Source organism: Penicillium nucicola (assembly GCF_028828085.1).
Source record: "Penicillium nucicola strain IBT 29836 chromosome Unknown utg000013l, whole genome shotgun sequence".
Classification (NCBI taxonomy): domain Eukaryota; kingdom Fungi; phylum Ascomycota; class Eurotiomycetes; order Eurotiales; family Aspergillaceae; genus Penicillium; species Penicillium nucicola.
The window spans coordinates 1-20312 of NW_026643137.1; the positions used below are offsets into that span (position 1 = coordinate 1).

Below are 20312 nucleotides of genomic sequence, written 5' to 3' on the forward strand. Positions count from 1 at the left end.
CTTGTGTTGTTACATGACGTTTCCAAACACCATGTTACAAAACCTGATGGGGCCGTCGATCCGACCAATGAGCTAGTCTCGTATCCTGTAGAAAGCGATTCTCGCAGTTTTGTTCTTGTAAAAGGACCAACCTGAACATATTGCTGGCAAAATCTGGTGCCGCATTTTCCTCCCGCCGAGAGCAACGCACGTGCATATCGGCGCTGGTCCCAATGTGGATGGCCCCAGGAGCTTCAGCAACCAGGTTTGGTATTACAATGACAAATATGCGGGTAGCGTTCTTCTATATGGTACCAGACGCGTTCATTGGTCAGAAGTGACTACCCCACCAGCTTTTGTGACATGGTCTTTGGAAAGGTCATGTCACAAACAGGGGGCGCCGATCTGAGAACAATGTCTGGGATAATGATACATGTCTATGAATTCTAATCAATAATTTCAGGACACGGGCTCTGAGCGTGCTGAAGCGAAATGACAACACCCAGCTTATGCACGCTAGTGCCCATTGAATACGCGAACAATGAGATAATAGTCATATCAAGCGGTAACAAATAAGATCAAGTCGCTTCCTATCATACATTTCTCTGCCGGTCTTTCAAGGTGTCTGTAGTTCAATACGCCTCGGCTCCAGTGCCAAGAGCATGCGCAAAGAAGACCAAACTTCTCGGTTGCCTCCGGATACGTCAGGGACAAAATTATGCTTTGTGGCTGAGAGATTGGCTGTTCGTGCGATGATGCAGTATCGTCTTCGCAACTTCGGCGCCTTGCAGATGAGCGGTGTCTGCTCACCATTTAAAAACGGGGCTTCCCTTTGTAAGAAACCACTTGTCACCAAGGAAAATGGGTTCTATGGAATACCAACCTAGGTCATTTGCGTCTGTTGAGTTCTGATCCTCTTTTCGCCGCCGAAATTAGGGATCATGCATCAAGACATTGCACCACGGAATTTGCTTATCGACCCCGAAACAGACAAGATTATTCTCTTCGATTTCGATTGGGCCACCAATGAGAAGGAAGGTCTACTGGATAGTCGAGACGATGTGTCTGGGGTTGTCTTCACGCTATACGAGATCATCACGAACGATTCACATCCCACGAGCATTCCTCACCGGGACCGAAATATAGACATGGTACAGAATATTGAATGGACTTGTCGCCGCGAACTGACTCTGATGTATCAAAGTTCCGCAAGTTTCTGAATGAATGGATAATGTCGAGAACGGAGAAAGCCAAAGAACAATATTTCAATGCACCCAAGCGGCTTACATGGCCGGATCTCCCAACCCCTCCAGACTACAGTGTGCCCTTTGAGCTGGGTTGGACAGAGGAAGGGGAAACTGTTTGGCAAACGGGTGAGCGTTCAAGACGCATTGCACTAGAGAAGGGGCAATACTGTTTTCGGTGGCAAAGACCACCACAAAGCAGGTTGTTGAAAAAAGCTGAAAATAGCATGTACTAGCTGATGACTTCAAGATTGCTCAGGTAACATAATTCTTTGCTCACCTCCCACTGAGTGGCTTGTCATGTGATTTTGTCTGTGATTGATCGGATGAAATTTTCAAGCCTGCATAATGCATGCATATTCTCCTCTGTAAGTCGTGTAATTTAGGCCAATCAGCTCTTTCGCTCATGGCAGGGAGTCGCGAAGGGAAACATCGTTCCTGGGCAACAGATTTGTTCCATGTCAAAACACGAATAATGATACCTCCCGCAATACATGTAATGCATCCCAAACGCTTCTGATATTTGTATGGGCCAATGTCATATGTGCCTGGTAAGGATAGTCCTGCGCACATGCTCCCGTCTCGCCCCACAGCGCAAACCAAGCGAATCCTACCACAAGCATAAGCGCCAGCAACTAATCCTTACGTACCCCTCTTTCTACTGGCCCCCTCTCTTTCTACTGGCCCCTTCTCTTTCTACTGGCCCCCTCTCTTTCTACTGGCCCCTTCTCTTTCTACTGATCCCTTCTCTACTGGCCCCCTCTCTTTCTACTGGCCCCTTCTCTTTCTACTGGCCCCCTCTCTTTCTACTGGCCCCTTCTCTTTCTACTGATCCCTTCTCTTCTGATCCCTTCTCTTTCTACTGATCCCCTCTCTTTCTACTGATCCCTTCTCTTTCTACTGATCCCTTCTCTTTCTACTGATCCCTTCTCTTTCTACTGATCCCTTCTCTTCTGATCCCTTCTCTTCTGATCCCTTCTCTTTCTACTGATCCCCTCTCTTTCTACTGATCCCCTCTCTTTCTACTGACACCCTCTTCTCTCGCTGACTGTATATTCTTCCCCTGTGCATTCGACTCTGGCACACTGGATGGCTATATGCACGTCAAGTATTGAACTGTGTATGCAAACATGGCGTCGGTGCAGATTACACTACAGCTGGGCAAAGAGAAATTTGAATGGCAGGACGGGTTCGAAAAACTCAATGATAAGGAAGAGAAGGACATTCGACAGTTACTTGTCCTCTCCAAAGCGGTAGTAAGCTCAATTGAATGGGAACTCTCGGCTCATCATAAGGAAGAGCAAGCCTTGACAGCCTGTTCGGAACTTATTTGTAAAGGTGCTCAAAAGATCAATCAATCAGGGCTGGCAGATTTTACAGTACCACGAGGGTCTGAAAAGGAAGAATCTTTCGTTTCAATAATTCGGAGCATTCACAATTTTCACAACCTTCCCGATGCGACCAAAAAAGACCCGAATGAAGTAACTTACCTCAATTCATTACGGCTGATATCGGAATTCACGGGTCTTGCGCACGCTTTTCTCGTGGTCCATCTTATTTCTAAGAAAAAGTTTCGGCGGTTGGGTGCGAAGGGGGCTCCAAAATTAGTCCAATATATCTACAAAAACAAAGACAAATTGGACTGCCCTAATCTTGAACATCAAGTTGATGATATTACAAAAGGTAAGTGTTTCAATAATGCCCCTGTAGAAGGTTTGCTAATGGTTCAGCTGCTGGGATATCATGGCAAAGCAGCGAGGGCACCAATGTAGAATCTCAGACCACAACAGAGACTCCACCCGGTTCTTCCATTGTCACTCCTACAAAACTAAACAACACCTCAATTGAGGATTATGTTCCCAACAGAGAGTTTGTGCAACATTCCAAAACTCCAGACTATACGATATACAACACACTCTCGGAGCAAAACGTTGACCCCACAGAATGTATCAAACCTCGTAAGAAGAAATCTCAAGCTTACTCTATAACTGTCTTGTCAAACCTAATATAATGCCCGACAGACTCGCCACCTACCACAATGCCGCCATCTTTGAGGCTGGGATCAGAACATGAAGTGATTGACGAAAGTCTCATCGAAAATTCTCCTTCACAGGGCCTTTACAACCTGGCTATTGAAAACACAGATGGAAGCGGAAACGATACCTCTGGTTCGTCCGGTACGCACATCCGCAAGGCGCAGATCCACCGCTGCTGGTGGGAGTTGGTGCCACCCAAGACTGAATAGATGACTAATCATTATCAGAAGCTCAATTTGCCACCAAGAAACGGAAGCAAGTTCCAACCGGTTTACAACCAAATGGATTTAAGAAGGCCGGGTTTCGTCAGAGCAACCTTTCTATACCATATAGGACGGCACCACAGTCTGTTTTCTATCAGTCCATAATGCAGGAACTATCTCCAGCCTCGTTGCAGTTACTCTGCATCTTCGCGGCTCTTGGGGGCGACAAAGTGCCCAGGTGTTTATTTGAGAGATCCTTGAGACCTCAGATGCGTTGGAGTGAGGACGGATATCCTGTCCGCCTCACATGTGAGTACGATTTTGTCGGTGAGCTTTTCAAGGCGGAAGCATTGAGTGTATCCTTGGAAGAGCTTCAATTGGGTTCGTGGATCTACCTGGATAATTGCGACAATCATTCGCATACAACTTACTCTCTATCCGAAAGAGGAAGAGAGTATTCAGCACGCCTTTCAAGCGTTGATGATCTTCGGTACTGGACCCTGGTCGGCTTGCAGGTTTCTTGTCACGTGTTTCCCCGCGACCCTGCCTTGGAAGAAAAGTAAGTATTGCCAATTCACCCTCCACTCTTCACATGAAATTTGGGCCGGTATACTTCCATGCGATCGATTTGCATGAACATCACCACTGACTTTCCAATCAGCTTTCAGAAGCACGGGACACACCTAGTCCATTTAATAGATCATCTTTTTCAACAAAGCAAGGCTTACGATCTTCCACCTTCTATAAGATTAGCATTGTCGGAAGTCCTTGTCGCAAAGGCACGTCTCAGACGAGTACAATGCCCTCAGCAGGCTTTGAACCAAGCGACTGATCTTCTCGGCGACGCTGCCCCGGATCACATCCAAGCATCGATTGCTCTACGGCGGAGTATAATTGCACGGCTAGAAGGGTCTTTTCACAAGTCTGAAGAAGTAATATTGGATTACCAAAAAAGAGCTCCTCCGTACGAAACGGCCAACCCGAGATTACGAGCTATAACCCGTCTAGTAATAATTTCTCACATTGAGAATTTGATCCAGCTCGAAAATTATGAATCCGCCAGCAATAACATCGAGGATCTCAATGACTGGGAGCCGAATAGCGATACGATTTGGTCCCCAATGGAGCTCTCTGTCAATTTCAAGAAATGGTCAACCATTTCGAAGATCTACCAGTCTCGGGGCAAATTAGCCGAAGCCAGGGATTACCTGAGCAACTGCTATCCCTTCCTTCAGTCAGAACACTTCAGAGCCGATCCAAATCGGTTTCAGATCATTTGCAGACTCTCAGATATTCTTTGTGCAGATGGTTACTTCCATGATGCCCGTTCAAAGATCGAACAAGAGATACGCTTAATACGCCTTCATGGAAACTTGCCCAAAGCCATGAGACGTCTCGAAGTGTCCATATTGTATGTGTACATCGCAGAAGGCAAATATAAGGAAGCCTCTTCAGTTGTTCTATCGTTGCGAAAGCAATTTTCTACCATCTCATCTCCAGATATCAGTGATCAGTGGTTGCATTTTCGCTCAGTTGTCGCATCCGCTATTCTTTCGCATTGCCAATGCAGATTTTTGGAAGCCGTTACGGAGTGGAAGAATCTTTTGTCGCTTCTGAAAAAATACCCCCATACTTTTGAACCAGAGGGTTTCTACTTCGGCCTCGGTCAGATATCCATTTCCCTCGCACTCCTTCAGTTGGCATCTTCCTCGTCGACAAAACGTGATTCTGGTGTTGTCCCGCCATCCTGGAGCGCAGATGCCAAGAAAGCCTTCGACATTGGCTGTACTGTTCTCGCACACGAAGACCTTAATTTCTGGATACCTATGGTTCCCCAACAGTATATACCAGACTTATTAGCAAGTATCAGGTCTGAGCGGCCGTCGTGGACGGAAACTAGTGATTTCCGCAAACTTCAGCAGAAATATTCCGATTTTCTGGATTCTGCACAGAGACAGACCGGCTTGTTGTCCCGGATATGATGACATCGCGTTCTACATAGCTTGTCGATCTGTGGTGTTTTAGTAGAACCTGCCTTATTGTTTAAAAATTCAACGTTCGTGCAATAGTAATATATTGGTGACTTGATGACTTGAGATGCGAATTTTGCATCTCGCTATCTTTCCAGTAGAACAGGAAGATGACGTGCTGGTGACGCTTCAAAAAAGACTGAATGGGTTAGGTTTTAACATTCTTTAAATTATTACCTTTTGTATTTACAATTTTCTTAAGTATTATTTCAAATTGTCCTGATTTTGTCGATCTCTTCTTGGCGCACTGCGGCCTTGTTCTAACAAATGCGTAGTCAATGCTCACCTAGACCTCGCCATATTGCTTTTTCGGGTACCCGTGGGCTTACCCACGACCCGCCAAGAAGACAAGGGCCCGTAAATTATGGAATTATAAGTGTAATACAAACAATAACACATGCAACGTCTTGTCATATGGTAAATATTACTGTTATTTAATATTCTTGGCGGGTTTTGGGTCAAAAGGTCGAAACCCAACCCACGACTTTGGCGAGGTCTATGCTCACCACACAGATTGCGTTATTGTATCACGTGCGCTTTTGTTTATCATATATGTGCCCTAACCCCGCTGATTTTCGAAATCCATCTAAACCCCCATGGCGTCTAACACTCCACTCTTTGCCGGGGGTGAAAACTCCGAGCAACTCACATCCGATACAGAGGAGCTGCGACAGCAAGGATGGGCGTTAGATGACGAGAGAATGGGAGTTTCCAAGACCTTCCATTTTAAAAGCTATTTCAAGGCAGTGGTAAGCTCAAAACTTCCAAAAAAGGGGAACTCCACTGTGATAACTAAAGAGACTTGGTAGACATTCATGAGCACGATCGCCTCCGAAAGCTCGGTGAAGAAGCATCATCCCACTATGACTTTGGTAAGTACTCGCTCATCATCTTTCAAAAAGAAAATTTAAGTACATGCATAGCTAATGTGCGAAGCGTATCGGCACTGTGGATGTCCATTGGACAACGCATCACCCCCTTGGCCTCACCCGCAAAGACATTTTGATGGCTAGATTTTGCGACAGCTTGGCTAGTGTGATGAAAGCTGTTGAGCCTGGTCAGGAATTGAATTGTGGATCAGGAACAGAAAAACCCTCCAAAGCCTGAATTTATTCTTCAATGACCAAGATAACATTGGAGTCTTCCTATGATGAATTTTATTCAACCGTTATTTACTTTTTCCGTTTATGATGTTTTCGTCTTGAGATAAAGCATCGATTATACATTCAGAATGAATCTGCTTCAACTAAAAGGTAACTTATTCCGACCACACGGTGCATATGTCAGCAACTGAAAAGCCCCAGTCTCCATTTCTTAAGTGAGAAACAATGGTCAAAGTTGTGCACAATCATTAGTTCAAGCTTCTTGAGATCCACCACTGTGGAGCTAGCATAGTTTTATTCGGCAGATGACGAGTGGCATAACAGAAGGTGGACCCAGAGAAGTACAATTCGTCTTACAGTATGACAGCCTTCACAATCGCCGATATTCCATAGCCTCGTTGTTTCTTCTTTTCTTACACCAGGAAAAGAAATTGCTATGTGAGTCTGGTTGTGGAGGCCGGGATTGATGCTTGAATTACAGTATAAAACAGTGACGATGCAGAGTAATGTGACCAAATACCATCTAGCATAGCCAATTTGTCTGATTCAGATACAATAAGGCAATGGCCTACCCAGAAATCACATCAATTCTCCACCGATCAAACCCGGTCATACCTCATCATGCAAAACATTTTCTCAAAGAGTGCCAATACTTTCGCCAACTTGGACAAGGCACCTTTCTTCGGAACATTGCAAGTGCCGGCTCAAAATGGGTTTTACAGTCTCCCGTGAGCGGCAGAGCCCGCAGTGCAGTAAGCTTGCCAACGGTCCAAATGAAACTTTGATGCTCTTTGAGTTCCAACTCGATGCCAAAGCCTCTACCGCAAACGATACACCTTTCGGGTTGGCTGAAACGAGGAGGTGAATTTGGGCAATCCGTAGATTACTTTTCGCGGTATAAAAAACATCGACCTCGGCCACCTCGCTATGTATAACCAAAACTCCCAGTTTGGTCTCTTCCCAGAGCTCGCGGATCAAAGCCTCCAGTACAGTCTTTGCATCACATTTTCCACAAAACACTTCGTAGAAATTTGGCGATGAGTCAGCTACGGTGTGTGTTTTAAATGCACCCGCACTTTCCCTCTCTTTCAGTCGCAAAGCCAGGCCCTCACACTGAAGCCAGTACTCGATCAATGTCTTCCAGGCCACCCATCTGCCTTTCAAGGCTTTCAAGAAACAACACCTCTGGAACACTAAACTTTCGAGGACTTTCTGGATTTTTACAGGTCCCGTATGGGATGACGAGACGAAAAAACCTGTTGGCTATGTTTATGAACGGCGCGGTCAATGACTTAAGCCGCTACATCATCAATGTTAAAATTATCCGCAAACCCATAGGTACGAGGTATCTTGGCGGATTTAGGTAAATCACATTGCGGACAATTTTAATGACTCACAGTTCATAATGAGAACCGATATTTCTTGCTCCTGCTCCCGATATCATCCATGAGCTATCACATCGCCTGGTCAGAACCGCTCTTCACCTTTTTATAAAACCGCACAGGGTCATGAGAAACAAGCTACGAATGTGACAACGCAATTTTTGAATGCATTAGTGGTAATTTACAATGGTATTTAGTCCCCGAAGAATCATAATATTGGCTGTGTCGCTCCAAATTCCTTACAGGGGAGGGGATGTGCGGCCGATCCCCTTTCCCTTAATACCGTACGGCGCAGAAGCAAGATCCAGATGTGCGGCAAGGCATTGTCAGCTACCGACCTTTGCCTTGTTTTAACATGAATTGGGGCCAAACAAATTAATCTACTTCAATATGTCCCAATATGGGCGATAAGCAAGAAAAGAGAAAATGAAGCATATCTTTACGGCCTCCTTTGAGGGGCCAGATACTATAATTCCAATGCACTGTTTTCTGGGATACGGATCCTTTAGCGTGGTAGAAACGTGACGGTCCCAAATTCCGGAATTTGGAGCCAGAATCCCCTTTGACCAAAGCTGGGGCTTGCATACACCTTCACCGACTGCTGGACTAACATTGCATGAGGCTAATTTTGCGGAATTGGCTCTCGGCATGAGTGGAGAAAGCCTTTGGAAACTGAAGCGTTAGAAGTCCCAAGGGTGTGCGGTGGTCGATCAAAAAGGCTCCGCACCCGGGAAAACCTGGAACATGACCTATGAGTACAGCCTTCGGCTCCACAGATGCAGGCCTGCAGCTGGAACAGAGGTCTAGAGGCGTCTTGTAAACTCTGGCGTGGTATGGGGACGCGGTATGGAGATTACGTGCTCTCAGCCTCTGAATAATGGACCTATTACCCCTGTTTGAGACGTGTACACTAATGACAAGATGATGGGATCAGTTCAGGTCATTGATATAAATTGCATTTCCATACTTCGATACTCATCCACAAGTCTGATACTTGAAGTTTTCCGCGTCGTACACCGCGAAAATAGTGCATAGGTATTATCTCACATATCTCGTGTTATCTTTCTCTTTGACATATCGGAACTATCAGTTTACTAACCACTCATCGAAATCTATAATAGTTCCATTAGTGACCCCGTTTCCATCGTTGATATTCAAAAATTCGCCACAAATGGCCCAAGACAATCGCATGAGAAGTCCGGATTCCATTATTGAACGAACCACCATTATGAATCCCCTAACGCTGTTGGAGTATCTTCTTACATGCTACCCAATTTTCCTCCTGTTGTTGTTCGTCGCGGTTTGTGTGATCAAAGTGTTCGTCACGAGCAACATCGAGCAAAAAGTCTCGCAGAACAATTGTGGCCGGCTTCCCAGGCGGGCCCAGAACCCGATGGCTTCCGGTTACATTCAGCCCTTCTCCCGCACCGCCAAACACTGCTTTAGCTGGCTCTCAGCTGGTGTGCTTGTGACATTCTTTGCGAATGCGATGATTTATACCACCCATGTGTTAATGGCCCGTTCCGAGTATTGGTGGCGCGGGCAGTCTGTAGTGGTGCGTCGCTGTGTGCTCCGTTGAACAATACTTTTTCATGTGTGATATCCTAACAACCACAGATTTATATTGTTGGCTCTATTTTTGCCTATGCAGTTATTCTTGTCAGCATACTCGATACCGCCTCTTCCCCGACGGCCACTCAGCTCACGTGTTGGTCCTTCGCCATTCCTACCGAGCTCATTATTCTTACCACATCCCTCTCCATTTATACCTCAGACCACTATGAGCCAGTAGTCGGAGACCCCAACGGAGGTGCGATGCGCCAAGGGATCACCTTTTGGGAGTGCATGGAAGTTGTCCCCAACGGTTTCCGTATATTGATTCTGGTCTCTCTTGTTCTACTCTACTTTACCAAGTCCGGTGCTCTCATAGGCCATGATGGAGACTCAGAGGATGTGACTGAGACAACCAGACTGCTGAGCCCTCCGCACACAAAGATTTGTCTTGTTAATGACCCCGTCTATGGTTCAACAAGTGGAACTGCGAGACCCGCGGAGCCCAAACCGCGGAATTCCTGGGCGCGACCAGAAGTATTGCCATCTAGGAGCTATGTGGAGTATCTCAGTGGCTTCTCGCGTTTTTTTCCCTACATGTGGCCCTCCGAATTCCCCCGTCTACAGGCTGTGGCGGTGATTTGTTTCCTTCTGGTGATTCTCCAGCGAGTTCTCAATGTGTGGATACCCATCCAGATTGGGACTATTACTACATCTTTGGCAAATCAACAAGATGGAAATGGCTTTCAACCACCGTGGTTTGAGATCTCCATGTATGTTTTTTACCGCTGGTTGCAGGAAAATTTGGGGTCTTTGCGCTCTGGTCTCTGGATTCCCATAAGCCAGTATTCCTACCTGGGGCTCTCTACGGCTGGCTTCGAGCATGTTCACAGTCTCAGCTTGGATTTCCACCTGGAAAAACAGACGGGCGAGCTTTTATCAGCTCTGAACAAAGGGAAATCAATCAATTCATTCCTGGAACAAATATCATTTCAATTCCTTCCTACACTAGCTGATTTGTTCATCGCAATTGGGTACTTCCTAGTTGCGTTTGACGTTTACTATGCCCTCGTGGTTGGAATCTCGGCATTTGTTTATGTTTATGTTACCATTCGCATCGCTCAGAGGAATGCGAAGACCAGAAGAAAGATGGTTGATGCTTCGAGATATGAGGATGCGATCAAGTAAGTTGAGGTAAATACCAACGATCCGAGTCACAAGAAGGCTGATATGCATGCACACACAGAAATGATTCGTTGATGTCATACGAAACGGTGAAATACTTCAATGCTGAACGACATGAGTTTGACCGATACCGTCGCGCTATCTGCAACTACCAGAATGCGGAGTACTACACATTCCTCTGTGGGACCCTGTTAAACGCCAGTCAAAACACTGTCTTGTTGGCCTGTTTACTGGTAACGTGCTTCATCGCTGTGTATCAAGTCTCTTCTCTCCAGCAACCCGTGGGTCGGTTTGTTACCCTGTTGATGTACATGGCCCAGTTACAAGGTCCCCTGAGCTTCTTTGGGGCCTTCTATGTCTCCATACAGTCGTCTTTGATCAATGCCGAGCGTATGTTGGAGCTTTTTAAAGAGCAGCCAACAGTCACTGACAGCCATTGCGTTTCCCCACTGACCACTTGCCAGGGAAAGATTGAGTTCCGGAATGTTAGTTTCTCATATGATGCGCGGAATCCTGTGTTGACTGGACTCACGTTCACTTGTCAACCAGGAACGACTACAGCTTTGGTGGGAGAGTCTGGTGGGGGCAAATCTACTGTTCTCCGTCTCCTCTTCCGATCCTATAATCCTGAAAATGGGAAAATTCTCGTCGACGGACATGACGTCCAAGATATCACGATTGATTCTCTTCGTCAAAACATCGGTGTGGTTCCGCAGGATACAACGCTTTTTAACGAAACTTTGATGTACAATCTAAAGTACGCCAACAAGGACGCGAGTGATGAAGATGTGCACGAGGCTTGTTCCAAGGCTGGCATTCATGACAAGATCAAGGGTTTCCCAGATGGCTACAGCACCAAAGTTGGAGAGCGTGGGCTGCGCCTCAGCGGCGGTGAGAAGCAACGTGTGGCAATCGCTCGAGCTATCCTGAAGAACCCTAAAATCATACTGCTGGATGAGGCTACGTCTGCACTCGACACTAAAACAGAAGAGCATATCCAGAAGTCCCTAGCTACTCTCTCCAACGGCCGAACCACGCTCATTATTGCCCATCGGCTAAGCACCATCACGTCGGCAGAACTCATTCTAGTTCTAAGCGATGGCCAGGTGGCCGAGAGCGGTACCCATGAGGAACTAGTGAGTATGGAAGGCCTTTATGCCCGTATGTGGAGAAAGCAAAATGGCGAGGCAAAGATACTTGAAGGCCAAGACAAGGTGGAGTGCATTCAAGGGGATCAGCTGTACAGAATTTCACATACATAACACTGGCTACATATACAAGACGCTGAAAGAGCACCAAATGTTTGTCCCATAGTATATACGCTTCGAGTTCTTGATGTGTTTGCCAAAACCGGAGAATCGCGTGGATTTAACACGCACCCATTCCTGAGCAGCTATGATGTAATGACGAGCCCAATTAATCAACATGGTGAAAATCTTTGGATGAGGACATAATCCTTTATGCGACTGCTTTTTCAGTTCACACGTTTGTAAGTACGATACCATGAAGGCTTCAAATTCGCCATAAACATAAATCGGAAAATAGCGAGGTATTAAAAAGTGAGGATCTGGTTGGGGGAGATTAAAGATTGAGGGCCTCGGTCTTTTTCTCACAAAGCAGCCATGTGATCCAACACTACAGTAGCAATTCTGTCATGGATGAAATTGAACTTCGGATCGGGAGCCGACTATCCTCGAAGCTTCCTGCATCCACGGGTACCCCAAGTTTGCGCATATCTTAGCAACATCCTTGATAGAACATTTAAATATGGCTGGAGGGCAGGAAAAGAAGATTTGCGGACCAGAACTGCTGTGACCGGTGATTAAATTGAGTTTATCAACCGGGTTGTGGATCCAAAATCAAAAAAAGAAATATGGAAGCATGAAGAGACATGGCGTTGATATGGCCAACAGGGTGGTGCGAGAATGGGGTAAGCATCATTGATTTCGATGATAAGTTATCCAGGGGATTAAGAACCCCTATTGTGATAGTGATAAGTGGCGACATTACCGGATAGAATATTGAACGGGCATGGCTTAGCTCTGGGAGATTACATTCTCTCAGGTGGGTAAAGATCGTAGTTTTAAAGACCCATGCGCACTGAGAATGTGATGACGCCACTTGAGATCTTTCGAGACCTTCGAAGTTCCATGGCCTAGTCGCTGCCTGTTTTGGTGTCTCAAACTTCGCATCGATCTACGCACAAGCACTATACCACATGTATGCTAGCCTACTGCAATCAAAAATAGTAAATGTGACCAAGCATAATCAATCTTCAACCGGACAGGGGTAAGTCTAAGCAAGTTAAAATGGGCGCCTGCTTTCTCTTCTTACTGCCCATGTTTCATGCGCACGTTTCTAGTACCACACTCAACACATTTTCAAACCAGAAAGCGTCAAATACTATCGTGAAACCTATCCGTGAGCTCTTTCAAAGGTGTTGTCTATCTGGTTTGCTTCTCGGGCAAACACTCTTTGTCTGCCATGCATGATCTTGATAGATCCTCCCGGATTATAGCGGGTCACTGTGCATTTTTGGTGCTTGGTGTGGCCTGTTTCAGTGGGAAGCTATACCAACATTTCAACAAAAGAACAATACAAATAGACGACGGTTTTGTCATCGCAGCGACTGTGAGCCTTCGTTAAGTTTGTGATTCCCTTATGAAAGATCAAACAACTAATTACTTTGGTCTATATCTAGGGATTCTTGTCTCTTACCAGTTGCGTTACATTCTACAGCGTATCTAAAGGCTATGGGTTTCCAACTTCATCCTCGCCGTCCAACCCGCCAGGAGTATCACCTATTACATATATCTCGATTCTTTTGCTTGCTATCATCACAAACATTCTCTCGTCACTCGCTGTGACTTTGCGAGCCGGCAGAGTTTTTCCTCCCACCTACGGTGCTCCATTGACGATGGTGAAAATTCTCCTTCTTGTTACGGTCCTCTCAATAGTGCTATCTGTTATATGGGCTGTGTTGATCATCACAAATTACAAATTCCTTGATCTCTTTCAGGCGCGCTTGACGACGGAATATCACCCCCATAAATTACCCCGTCTCATACTTATCTGGGGGGCGGTCGAAAGCGGTATGTCTTCTTATTCCGTCTCTGCATTACTTATTAATGAAGCCCCAGCAATCTCGGGACTTACATATGTTCTTCATGCAATATTTCCAGCAATCATTATTTACAACATCCAAATGCACCCTCTGGAAAAGATCCGTTACTCTATAGTCATGGGCGCTGTGGTTTTGTACGACCTCTCTTAACAGTAACTTGTTGAGGATCTTGCTTACAAGGTCCAAGCTCAGTCATACCGGCCGTATGGAGAGCCATCGCGATTTTGCACCTTGCTCAGTCGGAAGACCTGCTGTGTGAGTGGCTTACTTCATGCCCCTCGCATCACGTACTGACAGCAGTCCATAGATGACAGCGTATATATTACGTTATCCTTGAGGTACGCACCGAGCTTTATCAATATCACATGAGCATTGAGACTTATACGCTAATCTGTTTCATTAGTTCTGAATCAATTACGATAATATGCGCTCTATCTATAAAGCCACTGTTGGATTTGATCAACATGGTGCGGAAAGCAAAATCAGGAAGCGTAGAGATCCCAGTGAGCATGAGCTAGAGTTGGTAAAGAGCGGAAATGATGAGGACACAGAACAGAATCAGATTTAATCAATGATACTACAAAGAAAATATACGCATCTGACATCACAGCAAATAAAATTAGTTTCGGTACACAATGCATATAAAACATGCATGTATTCAACCTTTTCATGAAGCTAGGATCGAACGCGAAGTTCTTCTCACGAAAGCCCAGAATGAAAATCCGTGGAAGGGTAGCCTCCAGCGTATGCCAAGAAGACCAGCAAGGGTTACTTGACCAATCAGAAACACAATCTCCGTCCCACTTTTACACAGTCTTTCAAAAAGTCGGTATTTGCATCTTTTTGAAAGAGGAGTAAACGTGGCGTTAGTGCAAAATGGAGACATTTTAATTCCCTCATGGTCAGTGATACAGCAGCAATCTTATTATCTTCTGAGCACTCAAGGTCAAAATACAGCGGACCTCTGTTGAAAATTCAGAAAACCCGTCGGAGTGGGGTATTCGACCATTATTATCATTCAACCCTGACATGGAGGGATACGAAACGAGCAAGCTGCATGCTATAGATTCTCTTACGAGGCTGAAGACAAGCTATGTGGCATATGACATGCCAACTTGCTGCAGCTCTCTGTCATGCTATTTACGGTAGGGTAAAGGATAAATCTTGCATTATCATCGATGGTCCTCGACTTAAAGTCGACTAGTCACATCATAATCGCTAAAAAAGGGCCTACAAGATAACTGGGTGATGTTCGCGTGGATGATTTTTTATCGCTGTGACACGGAAGATAGAAGGCCATATCTACGAAAAGAAAATAAACTTAGAAACAAATGGCACAATACAACGTTAACGCCATGATTTGAAGATATTAATTGTCAGGTAACGAGCGGATGCTCTCGATAGTAAGTAAAATGGCGTTGTTATATTAAAAGCTCATGCCTGGCGGTGAATTGTTCCCAAGCCTCATACCCGGGTCCTAGTCTAGCACCAAATCAGAAAATGCCAGTCATAAATGGTGCCATTGTGGTACGGCAGTAGTCTGTGATTATATTGTCGTCATACATTGTGTATGTGGAGGTACCAGAGGCGATGATGGCTCCAGCTATGTTGGGAAATTCGACAGCCTCACTAGCATTCGGATACACGAGCAGCACGGGGTCCATATGGTAGGCCACTTGGTTATAGTGGGGCGGTTGAAGCAGCTCCGGGTGCGAGGTATCTAGAAGGCCAACGAGTGAGGAGCTGCAATGGATGTTCTGCTGCGAGTGACTTGCTGCGCATACTTGACCATTTGTCGTACATTTCAAGCTATGAGATGATCCGGGATACAGGCTAGTGGAATAATTTGCGTTGGGCCAAGAGAGGCTCATCTCTTGCTCGAGTGTCCCGTATGGCGAAAAGTCTTGATTGGCATTGGAGTAGCCCTTTTCGAGGCTCCGGTCATGGGGGGGGTACATATGGTGGCGCTGGTGTCATTTTGGAAACAGTTGAGTCGGCTGAAAACTCGGATTCGGACCAGGCCGCCTCTTTTCGGTGGTTGGTGGCGCATTTTCGTTGCTTTCTAGGCGAGTATTTGTATTCCGGATGAACTGCTGTGTGAGCGTCACGCTCAAGCTTGGCCAAGTCTGCATACTTTTGCCTGACAGCAGATGGCTCAAACTTCCAGCCTTGACCCGCAATCTTGGAGACTACCCGATGGTTATTCACTCGGAAGAGCTTTTTGATTCGTTCCGTGTATGCCGAACGATACAGCATGAAGGAGTTCATTGGCCGGGAGATTCTTCCCTTAGTCTGAACCTCTTCCCTGCGGAATTCAGCAGGTCTAGCAACCCAAGTTTCCATATTTTTGATTGGAACATCAAGGCCCTCAGTGAGCTTGCTGATAGGCACTATAATGTTCAAACCAGTTGTTTGGAATCGGTGGCACAGTATGCTCTCCGCCTCACCTGCTCGTAAACGGCGGCGCGTGGAGAGAGGCGTACTTGTCACCTTTTTGCAAGTCAATGGCCAGTTCTGCAAGTCTCTCATTGTTTGGAAAGCATCCTTACCATTTCAGAAGAAATAGCATGAGAGAAGCTATCTGTACTTAATAATGGATGAGAGACATATTGCTTTAGGAATAAGCATCTTTGTAAACAAGGCTCACATTGTGGACTTACCAAGCAGAGGACTGTGTTTGAGTTGATACCATGAGGCAGACTCATGACTCTGTACACAGGCTGGTAGACACCACGACCTGCGAGGGAATCTCTTATGAAGCTGATTCCGTCTGTTGACTGGGAAGGGGAAGGATGAAGGAGAGCAGTGGAGAAGAGAGCATGGAATGGAAGCAGGTTATATACTGTTGGGCGAATGAGTAAAATGGACCCCGAAATACGCCACCCTTTTTCCCGGGAGACAAATTGTGCCTAGGCAGCGATAAGTTCCGTCGTAAGAGTCGTACGAGTCATGCTAGCGCATCCGAGTCGTTGAAGTTACTTCCAAGTAATCAAATACAGTCTCAATCCCGTACCCTAGCCCGCAAAGGACTGCTGGAGCCCTGGTGTAGGACAGCCAATAGGATATTATCCAATGCTCCCCTGAAACATGGAGTTCATAACCTCTGCTAAGTCGTTGTCGATATGATTATCAATCAATAGACCTATGACATGGCTGAAAGCCGCATTAGTGATTTGCGATAAGAAAACTGCCTGATCGAAATTTTCACAAACGTTTCGATTTGCCCTAGTCCAGCTCCCCCAATGAGTCGTATGGGTCTTTTGAGGCGAACATTCTATTGGTAACATTGGCTAATTTCTGGGGAACCAGAATGTTCGATGGCAAGCTATACGAACAAAACTGGTGACAATGCAGAGCTGCGCTTCGCGATTATCCTTGTACACAAGAAAGAAAAAACAAATATTCAATTCTTTTGAGTAGCTCTAACAGCAACTAAGCAAATGTAGTGTTCTTTGCGGAGCCTTCTGACCCGCGCAGCTCTTTGACGCTCGTAGAGTAAATATTGGGAGATCACATAGGGGTGTTCTGCCAAAAAAAAAAAAAAACTGCTTAGACTTACAGTTGTGGCTTATCGCTCTTGAATGGTCTGAAAGCTCGCGGAATCTATGCCTCCGTGGATGAATTTGTTGGATTATGTCTAGAGTCCCTTCTACATTTGGACCTTGGGCCAAAAAAAGGGGCAGATGAATTTCGCAACAATAATGCGGGTCAATGCTTATGCAAAATTGTCACTTGAGATTTGCAAATGATCGGCATCAGTGAGGTGCCTAGATCTTGTCCACACGAGGTCAGCCGCACTCTGCCGCCAGAAGGTTTCACCTAGGCATACTATATGCAGTTATTGAAGGCCACTAACTGCCGATATTCACAAAATCATCTAGCAACGCGCCGCTTTGCCCGACCAGGATTCATGCATTGAAGGATTTCAGCGGGTTCACTGATCATTGAGGCAAGCGATGCTTTTGCAACAAAGACCTCTGCAATTGGTATTTGTGAAGACTTGAGCAGCCGACCAGCCTTGCTTTGCTTGACCAACTGATCAACAACTGGAGAGCCAATCTGAAAAGTCGCTCTTGCTATCTGAACCCCGTCTTGAGGCGAACATAGCACTATCGAGCCTGCAAAGTAAGTCCGCGCTCTGAATACATGGCGGTTGAATGAATAGTTGCTGCTGCATATGTGGGTGTTGGGAATTGAAGCCATTTGAAGGTGTATCGAGGGTCTTTTGTTACGTGAGACGATCAAATTTACGAGAGTGAGCCTTTAGCTGCAGCAACCTCCTACCGTGTGGAGCAAATAGAACATGTACGCAAATGCACATACACTCCAGAATAGAATGGCAGCCTTGAGTGTCCATTGTCAAAGAAAGATGCCATCCCGTGGTAGCAACAATATCAGGTGGAAGGAATCTGTAATACAGTCTGAACGTGTGTTAAGTTAGAGACGTGTTCTGTAATCTTTCTAGAGCGTTCTGGTATCTCTTGCATGATTCTCAGCCAATATAGCATCTCCGTTATTAAAAAGCGACGCTGTTTAATATTTAGTATTGAAATGGGATAGCGCGATGGCAGTCTGGTCAAAACAGACGGGTCGACAATAGCAGTAGGAGCATAGGCAAACCCAACAAGAGGTAGAGCTATAGGAAAGGAGAGCACATAGGGATGGTCTGAAGAGAAGAATGTGTCTCTCTTGTTCTACGTAGAGTAGAGAGGTCTTAAATACATCATGAGTGCTGAAGCATCCATAGACCGCTACTTCATGCAGTAAGCAATTCCCCCACTACAGTATATATTTCTTAAATCTCAGGGGCACTAGAAGCACTGAAAGACTACTGTGCCTCCTTCAATAATTTCCAGACAGTAGCAAATTTGATATTCATTAAGCGTGCTGTAGCTACCTTTTGGGCAAGCTGAGGCTACTCAATTCATAATTCTGTTATAACGATCTCGGAACTTCTGAAGAAACATTTTAATACTAAGCCGAAATCAAGACTGACGCTTCATTGCAACGGATTATTTACTATCTACATTAAGCCAATTATTCGCTCGGTGTTTAGGTCGTTCCACGTGCTCATCAATTCTCGAATTGTCCAACTTCGAGGCAACTTTATGTGGGCATGAATGGTCATATTCTCACTTTATCCGTCAAGTTGCTCTGTCCATCGTAATTTGGTTTGCAGATATCGAGGAGGAATTTTTGCGACGTGCCCTTTTTGTGCCCAAATGGCAGTAACAGAGATGGCTTGCATTAATAAATTAGGGTATCCAGAGACGCGTTGGAGCTTGTGGAGTATCTTTTTGGCAACGATCGTTAGAATTTATACCTCGTCGAGTGGCTAGGCCTGAAAGGACACAGTAAGACCAAATCTAGCTGCCGGTACATATGAGATATGACCAAAAACCTTGTAGCCATATAAGGCCTTGCGCCTGTTCTCAAAATCTCACTCATAGTTTGCCCCATACACCACCTACTAGTTCTGTGTTCCAGCATTCAGTCCTATTATAGTGTTTCCATTGATTTCCCCAATATGATCTTGCTCTATTGAGTTGCATGCTCATCATAATCCGTGTAGAGGGGATATGCGGTTGGGTTCGGGATAACCACCACCGACATATACATATATCGCACCAGATCATTTGTTTTTGGCTGTGTATTGCAGAAGGCAGAGATGCAGCAGAGAGAAGCAATAGCGCAGCTTACATCTGGGGAGCCGCTTCGGTCGGTGGGAATCACTTCGGCGGTCGGAGGTGAATGTGAGTCTCACCAATCTTCTCAACTCTTGGTGATAGTTGTATGAAGGTGGCTGAGGCGAGCATGGAACTGTGCCCTGATCCGTGATCGTGGTTCACCTGGCTTAGAGGAAAAGAGAATGAGCATGGTAAAATCAGTATCAGATAGAATAACAACAAGGAGCTTCACAGACGTGGCATGTGAAGGGGAATACAGGTTGCCCATGCTGGAAAATCAACGAGAGGCAGACCTGGCAACCATTGAAACATAAGGCTTACTCCTTTATTCGCACCCGCAGAATGAGTCATTTGTAGCACATTGCCTGCCCCCAGTCGTCCTTCCTGGAGTGGATCAGACGCTGCTTTGAGCCGACATTGTCAGTAATCAACCTCAGGGGTTCAGCGTCATCCCCAATTTTGGCCCAGGATGCCACTGAAACAATAGGCAATGCGGGGTATATTTGCGAGCATGCACATACCCAACTAAATAGGCTTCAAACACCAAGGGCCGACTGAGTAAGGCCAGCATAGTGTCACGATTGGACAATATTGCAATGACAAATTGGGGGGTGTTCAGAAACGATGCCTAGAGATAGCTCGTTTGCGATTCTCGGGCCAGCGGTGACCAGCATGCCCGGCCTTCTGATGGTATAAGCGGTACACAGGGGCCCAGGAAGGAAATTACGGGCTATCCCATTTCATTGATGACTGTAGCCCAAATCAAGTGTCTGAGTGGCTAGTCAAGG

The 20312-nt window shown here is 45.8% G+C and overlaps 5 protein-coding genes across 5 annotated transcripts; 4 read left to right on the plus strand and 1 right to left on the minus strand.

The window, feature by feature from the left end:
• Positions 1-920: 920 nt before the first annotated feature.
• On the plus strand, positions 921-1491 carry N7511_011254 (uncharacterized protein; the record flags this gene model as incomplete). Its single annotated transcript, XM_057133631.1, has 3 exons — positions 921-1130; positions 1184-1352; positions 1460-1491. 3 exons carry the CDS (start codon positions 921-923, stop codon positions 1489-1491), a joined length of 411 nt encoding a protein of 136 aa, XP_056978588.1.
• A 1770-nt stretch (positions 1492-3261) lies between these two features.
• N7511_011255 (tetratricopeptide repeat protein) lies at positions 3262-5444 on the plus strand (the record flags this gene model as incomplete). Its single annotated transcript, XM_057133632.1, has 3 exons — positions 3262-3400; positions 3487-4021; positions 4124-5444. 3 exons carry the CDS (start codon positions 3262-3264, stop codon positions 5442-5444), a joined length of 1995 nt encoding a protein of 664 aa, XP_056978589.1.
• Positions 5445-6088: 644 nt separating this feature from the next.
• On the plus strand, positions 6089-6599 carry N7511_011256 (4a-hydroxytetrahydrobiopterin dehydratase; the record flags this gene model as incomplete). The annotated part of the gene is made up of 3 exons (XM_057133633.1): positions 6089-6241; positions 6302-6364; positions 6429-6599. 3 exons carry the CDS (start codon positions 6089-6091, stop codon positions 6597-6599), a joined length of 387 nt encoding a protein of 128 aa, XP_056978590.1.
• A 2549-nt stretch (positions 6600-9148) lies between these two features.
• Positions 9149-11975, plus strand: N7511_011257 (uncharacterized protein; the record flags this gene model as incomplete). The annotated part of the gene is made up of 3 exons (XM_057133634.1): positions 9149-9532; positions 9595-10712; positions 10775-11975. 3 exons carry the CDS (start codon positions 9149-9151, stop codon positions 11973-11975), a joined length of 2703 nt encoding a protein of 900 aa, XP_056978591.1.
• A 3355-nt stretch (positions 11976-15330) lies between these two features.
• Positions 15331-16542, minus strand: N7511_011258 (HMG-box domain-containing protein; the record flags this gene model as incomplete). Its single annotated transcript, XM_057133635.1, is given in 3 exon segments — positions 15331-15804; positions 15824-16351; positions 16498-16542. 3 exon segments carry the CDS (start codon positions 16540-16542, stop codon positions 15331-15333), a joined length of 1047 nt encoding a protein of 348 aa, XP_056978592.1.
• Positions 16543-20312: the final 3770 nt, after the last annotated feature.